Source organism: Apaloderma vittatum, unplaced genomic scaffold, assembly GCF_000703405.1.
Source record: "Apaloderma vittatum isolate BGI_N311 unplaced genomic scaffold, ASM70340v1 scaffold24771, whole genome shotgun sequence".
In the NCBI taxonomy this organism is placed as follows: domain Eukaryota; kingdom Metazoa; phylum Chordata; class Aves; order Trogoniformes; family Trogonidae; genus Apaloderma; species Apaloderma vittatum.
In genome coordinates, this window is record NW_009697713.1 from 59,976 (window position 1) to 68,727 (window position 8,752).

The 8,752-nt window shown below is 47.5% G+C and overlaps 1 protein-coding gene across 1 annotated transcript; it reads right to left on the bottom strand.

Moving 5' to 3' along the window:
* Positions 1-2,428: 2,428 nt before the first annotated feature.
* GFI1 (growth factor independent 1 transcription repressor) lies at positions 2,429-7,461 on the bottom strand (the record flags this gene model as incomplete). The annotated part of the gene is made up of 4 exons (XM_009877750.1): positions 2,429-2,971; positions 5,045-5,210; positions 6,790-6,927; positions 7,021-7,461. Coding segments are annotated over 4 exons (924 nt in total), but the record flags the coding sequence as incomplete, so codon positions are not given.
* Between the last annotated feature and the right edge of the window lie 1,291 nt (positions 7,462-8,752).

Here is an 8,752-nt window from a genome sequence, read left to right on the forward strand (position 1 = left end):
CGGTGCCCTGAGGTGTACTAGTGAGCTGCAAGACACTCTGGGGCAAGACACACTTAAATCAATAAAAACACCTGTCGAGTTTCTTCCCTTGAAGAACAGAACAGTCTTGACACTCTCACTATGTTTGTGCTGCGGAGCCCTTCCACCTCACGGTGCAGCCTGGCCCAGGCACCCCGCCCCAGTCAGGATGTGAGCGCTAGGCTCAGACCACACTCATGTCCTGTTTGGAAATGAGAGCCTCTGGGGGCAGGCATACACCACTGTTGAAATTTTCAAGGGCCTGGTGGAGGAAGGCCAGCAGTCCCCTGCAGGAAAAGGCCCTCCTGAGGGCAGAGCAGCTGGGGCTGGCTGCTGCACCCCAGCCACCCTGTGCCCAGCACCCCTGGCTGGCACTCACTCCCTCCACAACAGCAGCTTCCCTGTAAAATTAAAACCAAGCATCATCCATAGGGCAGCCTAAGCCTACCTGTGCCAGGCACTGAGCTGCTCCTCAGAGTCTCTCCTGGTCTAGATAGAACCCAAGACTTCACCAGGCCTTCACCATTATCACTTAAGTCTCTTACATTGATCTTCTGCACTAATTAACTCTCTATAATGAGCCTAATGTGGTCTTCAGAGCACCTGGGATCTCCTGTGGTGTGCTTTAGTCTTTCACCCTGACCACTGTGACTGTGTGCCACGATTCTTTTTGATAAAAGCCCCATCTATGAAGCTTTGGTGTGGGCAGCTGTGTGTGCAAGAGCCAGCCCCTGTGCAAGCAGCATGTGCTGGGTCAGCCCTGTGAAGATACACTTCAGCCACAGCCTGCGAGGGCCACTCTGTGAGGAAGGGGCTGCAGGTGAAGTTCTCAACAGAGGCAGAAAGCAGAAGCACAGAGGGAGCTGGGGAGCCCCAGGGCAGGTGGAGTGCCACGGCCCTCTCTTGGGCAGGGTGCCCTGAGGGCTGGGCCAGGCAAGCGGGGCACTGGGTTTGTCCACAACTGGAAACAAGAACAGGCATCTGTGTGGGCACACAAGGTCATGTGCATGTGGAAAAATCCTTGCAGCCATGCTGTGCTTTGCTGGGAGAAGGGCAAGGGACGCCTCCACCATCCTCCTGCATCTCTTTTGTATGGGCTGCAACTGCCAGATGGAGCAAGCTCTGCAGACAAGGCAGGCAGGCAAAAGGCAATTCAGTGAGTCCCAACAGGCTTAAGTATAAATGACACACTTGCTGCTCAGATGTCCCTGCAAACTCCTGGGCACAGACATTTAATCTTGTGGGAGGACATTCACACTCCTCCTGGGCTAAGTAGGGACTTCTGGCAGTCTACATTTCCAAACCAGACACTTAAAACTGCTGTTTTAAAACTCTTTTACGGTCCTAAGCACAGTATACCCCAGTCTTCAAAAGTATGACATGTTTTAACTGAAATCAGTGAGAGCTGGGCAAATAAATATGGCAGCGGTGTTCCTTAATCACCAAAGCCACCATGCAAATTCTACTGAGCCTGCAATTCCCTCCTCAAATGCTGTATCCCTGACCACCACTGTGGTGTATTGTAACAGGGAACATTCACAAATATGCTGAAAGTACATATTAAATAAAAATCACTCCGGACCATCCTCAATACTTTATTAACTTAAAACATTGTTCCAATAAATATGTACCAATAAACATAAGACACTCCATAAAATCTAAATAAAGACATTTACAAACCTGTCAATGAAGTAAAACCAGCATTTTCTTAACTGAGGTACCTGCAGGGTCATTTAAGGCAAATTCAGTCAATTATACTTTTATAATGATTCCTGCCCACCTCAGCTGAGTTTCCCTTTAAAAATTAAAAAAAAAAACAAAACCAAAAAACCCCCAAATATATAAATGATGCTATCAAGTAGCTATTTTCCAGTTATTAGAATAAGCCCAGAGTGTGGAAGCCAGTAATGGTTCTGGACAGAAAGTCTGAGCCTCCCTGGTGCTCCTGCCCTCCTCAGTCAGGATAGTTGTTGGGTGGGTTTCTAGTTATAAGGCATAACTCTGTACTTTGGCTTTTCCACTTGTGTTTCACAAGCTTCCTTCTCCAGAGTGGACACAGCAGGAAGTAAACCCCCATGTCACAAATACACACACACAGGCAGGACATGCACACAGAGATGGCTTTGGGAGGATAGAAAGGGCCTCTCTGCAACTGTTAATGCAGCTCCTGATTTGCACCAGAAGAAGTGAGAGCAGGATCAGGCCCAAGCTGTTACCTTTGCTTAAAAACCAGCAAGACGTCAAACCGCACAGCTTCAGTCCTGATCCTCTGCATTTTCCTGGCAGGAAACCAAGAGTGAAGCCATTCAGCACTGAAACTCAACTGAGGCAAGTACACCCAACACCCCACGCTGCTGGCTCTCTGTCATTACCATGTACAAGCTGATATACCCATGATTCCCTGCAAGGTGATTCAAGCTACTGAAAACTTCAGGAGGTTCATCTCGGCCATGGGAGAAATACTTTCTAGCTTACAGTTATTTGGTAGCTTATCCATCTTCAGAGTATCAGGCTTCATATCTAAAAGGCTTATTTTCCAGTGTTATTTCACAAACCAAGAGGGGAAGAGAAAGAGAGAAACTCCAGCCTTTAATTTCCACCTTCACAGTCATTCACTGTCAATGCATGGCCCTGTCCTCTTCTTTCCTCTCTGAGCTCCTAGTCAGAAAGGTAATGCCAGGGTCTGCGCTCAGGACAGGGCTGGGGTCCAGCAGGGAAGCCAAGGGTGTCTGTTCTCATAGTGTTGTAGGTGCTTTCCGTATTGGAGCAGGGCCTCATTTCAGGCCATGCTGTGTCTCCCGGTGTCTCCGTAAATCCACCTTTCGTTGGAAGCCTTTGCCACACAGATCACAGCCAAAGGGCTTGAAGCCTGTGTGCTTCCGACTGTGAGTGATGAGGTTGGAGCTCTGACTAAAGGCTTTTCCACACACCTGGCATTTGTGAGGCTTCTCACCTGTACGCAGAAGGCAGGAGAGACAGAGAGAGAGAGGGTGTGAAAGAGTCACATGCTGCTTATGCCTGACCAGAGCACACAGGAAATGCACACTTGGCCTTACAGCCAATCAAAGATTCTGTGTGATTACCAAGTAAAACATTCTTATAAAAACCAGGCAGCTGTAAACCCCAAAGCATTAGCTGAACCTGCACAGCAGCTGAGCAGGCCTGGACTTGGCAGCACCTCCACTGGCCCAGTATAGCCCTGGGAGCAGCCTGAAGCGCTGAGTGCTCTCAGGACACCGTAACTTGTGAATGCATTTGACTGCATGGGCTCTGTGTGATTTAAACTGGCTTTGTGTCCTAGAAACATGAAGAACTCCTGGAAAGACCTCCACGTCATACTAAATGCCTGACATCGATTATTATAGCATCAGCATGGAGGTAGGTGGAGTAGATAGATGGAGGTTGTTAAGCTAAACCAAGTGAGCTGGGGTCTGTCCCCAGTGGACATATGAAGGCCTCTAACTGAGCCCTGAAGGGCAGCATTCATCCAGAGATCTGCTCTTCTCTCCATTCCCCACACTGAAATGCTGGCAGTCACCCTAAGCCAGTCCCAGAGTTCTCTAGCACGCAAAAAAACCCCACCATAAATGGGAATAAATCCAGGCTCTAGAACTTCTACAGAGGTGTCAGTGGCAGAACTCCCCTGGCCTCCATGGGAGCAGGATCTCAGTGCACTTCCATAGTGTTTATTATCAACTAACGGATAAAAGTGAACCCAACCACAAAACCAAGCCGATTTTCAGAGTGGCTTTGCACCTGCAGAGCCCACTGACTTGAGCTGGAGCAAAAAATTCTTTGTACATTTGAAGGCTAGATTCTTAGAAACATAAAATAATAACAGAATGTGCTGGAGGCTCAGTTTACAAGTGTATGCTGCATATAAAAGGGATACTTGATTCCGCTAAGGACCTGGCTTTATAGTAGCAATTTAAAAGCCTAGACACAGTTTCTGATCTCACAACAAAATAATCGTTTTGCCTGATTCAGAATTTGGCTGAAATTCTACTTAAGCCACCCTCATTTGAAAAAGTTACTATAGAAATACTTTTTAATGTTGCTTCCTAAAGAGTTCATTTTCATCCACCAAACGTCTGGTGGGAAATCTTTCTAAGTAACATTTATTGTTCAATGCTTGTACCCTAGAAAAATCACAATCACCACCTTTCTATATATTTGCCATTTTTAGGCTTTACCCTTGATATCTGCTATCAGGAAATAGGATTTTAGTCATCTCGACCTTGGGTTTGGCCAGTACAGCCAGTATTTTGCATCTACAAATGCTGCTCCATCTCACATGTTATTCATTTCCCTCTACTTCAAGTGAATGGTGCAGGTCTGAAAGGCAAGATTTTCTTTCAAAGATTTCTGATAAACCTGCCTTCTCGCTGAACGATATTTTTAAAACTATTTCCTTTGGTGATTCACCTGCACTTTATTAGTTTCCATGTTTATTACTAACAGTGAAACTTGAGAACTCTGCACCTCTCCTTCCATTCCATATCAAACTGCAGCCATTTCTCAGAAAGTCCGGGTGGAAGTGCAGACAATCTCTAAACAAATATTTAGACTAAGAGTTGGACCCTAGGCTCTCCAGTACAGTGTTTGATCTAGAGGAGGAAACTCCTGTTTATTGTAAATTGGTAGATCCTGCAAAAAGAAATGCTGCAATCAAATTCACCTGTCATCTTCCAGGGACCTCAGTTGTAAATCAAGGCTACACGAATATAATGCTCTACAAACCATCTCACACAAAAGTCCTTCGAATAAACATTGGTGGATCCTATTAAGGGAACACTGATTGGATTGTGAGGATTTGGGTTATTTTGCAGCTGCTGTTCACGAAACCACATTCAAATAACCCTCCTGTGCATGAGTAGAGCTCAGATAGCATGAACAGCAGCAGGGCAGTGAGAAGCACGGCGAGGGACATGTACCGCCCCAGCTGAGGAGGACTGGACTGCTGTGCAGAGACCTCTTCAGAGATCTGCCCTCACGGTTGGGGCTGAACACCAGCTGCAGGGCTGACCTGTGTGAATGAAGGTGTGTTTCTTCATATCAGATTTCTGGTGGAACCGCTTCCCACAGTACTGGCACGGGTACGGCCGGGTGTCCGAGTGGATGAGCAGATGGGTGGACAGAGTAGAAGATCTCTTAAAACTCTTGCCACAAATTTTGCAATCAAAGCTGCGTTCCTGCCGAGAGAAGAGCCCAAACACACACAGGTTACACCACATCAGTGATCCCACCAGCAGCAAAGTCCCCAGCAGCACATCAGTGTCTTGCTCCTTCTGCCTTAATAACCACTTTCACTTCTCAGGAAAGGTGGACTGGCCTGTGGAGACTCAACACTGGCATGACAGCAACACATGATAAAAAAGATAATGCACCCTCTCCCAGTGCTGTGAACTGCTCCTCATAAAAATTTAATTGAACAGCTCTTCCTGCTGGCAGGAATGTCCAGGTGGGAGCCAGCTTGACCAACCCAGGAGAGCCTGCCTGCCCATTTCAACAGGGGCCCAGGACATCATCACTCCACTGGGAAGCCCAACAGCTGCTGCACTGGTAGGAGGCCATCTCTCCACTGTACATGGGAAAGTGGGTGCTGAGGTCTGTTTGGCTCTCCTGGAAAATCTCTGTCGCGGGCTGACTTCTGCTAGCTGGGTAGCCACTAACTGCTTTATTTGTAGCTCAGTTAAACTTCAAGTGAAAGGTACCTAGAACATCTGGGGAAAATAGTTTTTTGGCTTATTGATTTTAACGTATCAAAATAAATGCAGACACCTTGTCATCGCTTTCCTCTGCCTCACACACTCCACCACTTTCTTCCACCAAAAATGATCTCTTCTTTCCATCCCTTAACTACCATGACACCTTCCTCTTCCTGCCATGCTTTCATACAATCACCTTAGTTTATTTGTCTTTTAACGCACTCTCCCTGAAATGTTATCCCCTCCAGGGACACAAGATGCAGCTCTGATCCTTTTCACCATTATTTAAGGGATGATATTTCTCTGGATTGTGTGCTCTGCTGTTGCACACTCATGAAATTGTAAATAAAACAATTAGGAAAAAAAAAACATTGCTGTAACTCTATCCTCCAAAAGCCAACCTGAAGAAGGAAGATTTGCCAGGTCAAGTGGGTGGGTGAAGGGGAAATATGGCACAATACCACCAGGTGGAAAATGTTACAAGTCCTCCTACCAAAATTAACTACTATATTCTTTTGGTTTGTGACTCAGACTGTGTCGAGACGGGTGAAGTCTGTGCTCTATACCTGACTGGTCGTTCAGAGGTTCCCTGCACTGACACAATGACTACAAACAAGGGAAGAGTCACTTCTTTGGGGGAGGTGAGGAGAAAGAACAAGAAGAGCTGCGTCAAAAGAAAGCACGGTGAGTTGCTTTAGCTGTTAAAAAAAATCCGCATCTGCATTACAATTTCCAGCTCCAAGAGTGAAAATTTATTATTTATTATCTGTTACTTCCAGAATACCAGAAGTGCCCATTGCTTAATACAGAGGCACACAAGGTCTAGAGAGTGTTAATTTGCTCCTTTGCTGACTAGCTGCCCACCCTTTCCTCTGCCTGACACCATATTCTTCACCTGCAACTCCCCACCGCAGCCCTACAGTGTCCTCTTCCTCTGCTCAGTTTAGGTGCCCACCTACTGCCTGGTGATTGCCTTCACGCAACTGCCTGCCCAGCGCCAGCTGAAGCAAGCAGCTAGCCCTGGCCCTCGGGCCTTCATCCTACCAGTCTGCCCCGCTCTCACCTGCGAGTGCACGGCCTTGTGCTGCTCCAGGCTGACTGCATGGCCGAAGGTCTTGCCACACATGTCGCAGGCAAAGGGCCTCGTGCCACTGTGTGAGCGGCGCACGTGTACCTCAAGGCCATGTGGCGTGGAGAAGACCTGAGGGGAGAGAGCACACAGGGTCAGGCTTGCCAGGGAGAAGGGGCTAGGGAAGAGTCATAATCAGTGTGGGAGAAACAGATCCCTCCCTACCTTGCTGCACTTGACACACTTGTAAGAGCCAGTGCTGATGAGCAATGGTCGGCACAAGAGGTCTGACTCCACTTTGATGCCACCTGGCCCCTTCTCCTGCTGCAGACCAGGCTGTGTCTCGGCATAAACTCCGGGCGCTGCTGCTGGTGGCCGCTCAAACAGCCTCGGGCCTGGGGAGCCAAAGTCACCATAAAGTCCGAGGGAAGAGCTACACTCTGCACCGTAGAGGGCAGGCTCAGAGCCTCGCTCGCAGAAGAGCCCCAGGGCTGAGGTTCGCTCCAGCGTGGAGCAGGGCCTGTAGCTTTGCACAAGGTGCCTCAGCTCGGAGCCACCCAGGCTGTTCCACATGTACGGTTTGAAGGGCACCGAGAACAGGGGTGCTTCATCTAGGGACGGACACACAGATCGCTCTGAGGCTGTGGAAACACAAGGGTGTCGGAATTAGAGCCACAGTTCAGCCACTACCACGGGGCAGAATCACCTTGGCACTCAGACTTGTGCCCAGAGCCAGACCCCTGTACTGCACATTAAGGCCACCCTTTCATCTCTAACGGGAGGACATTTCATATTGCGCAGTAGGGTCTGTGCATCCAGTACTACCTACTCACCTGCTGTACCAGACAAATTATTTAAAGCAGCCACCAATTTAGTCTACCAGAATTTCTGGGTGCCCAGGTGTGTACACACTGATCTGACTGTTGAGACACTAAACAACTTAGTCTGCAACTTCCTTTGGTTTTATCTGCAGCTCCTCAGAAATGGCCCAAGTCAGGTATCAAAGCTAACAGTCCACATGTTTAAGCTCTGATGTAGATCCCACACACTCATATAGCAAATATGACATTACAGAGGTGCCATAAGAAGCGTATCGAGAATTACCTGTTCAATAAAAATAAAAACTGTTTTTTGCACAATGTCCAAATCTAGTCTCTCAGCTACATGCCACAACTGTAACCATACAACAGCATAACTGAAAGAAAGAACATTTTCTGAGGTGCTTGAGTGTCATGCCTCACTTTTTCAGAAAAAAGTAAACTCAGATCAGTCCTCTAGTGAAAAAAAATCATGACTATTTCAGACTGCTCTGAGTAAAGAAACTGAGTCGACCCAGAACACAGAGCTTCAATCATTGGTACAGGTCGCATTAAAAAATGAAGACACAAAAAGATTTTCCTAACAGTCATGAACAAAGTGACCTTCCCTGAGGACAAGCTCAGATGGCTTCAGTTGGCTCTAACAGGTTCACCTTTGGAAACAACATCTGATCTATGCAGTGGGTACCACAAGTTGAATCACACTTGGGGGGAAGAGCCTGATGCAATGGCAGGAGCAGCCTTTGAGATCAGTATCTAAAGGTACAAATGCTCAGGGAGCCTTGCCCAGAGGAAAGCACAGTTGGGCAGGGAACATGAGGTACCAGAGCCTGACTGTGTCTGCCAGAGATGCTGATTAATGCCTGAGGTGCTCTGCTTTCACTTCATCACAGCAGGATGCAGCACTGAGAGTCAAATGTCTCCGCTGGACAAACGTTTTAGTGAACCAAGGAAAAGATAAATCAATTAATTGCTGAAGTGCTGATGCCTTCATAGAGATACCGGCATCCCTTACAACTTGGGCTTCCAGAAGAACCTCCCTTACCAAAAAAATTGTCCACCTACAATTGCTTTCTTGGTTTTTTCTCATTCCTGTCAGCTTCACAGCTCCTATGGCTTTCTCAGCCTTCAGCAAACCA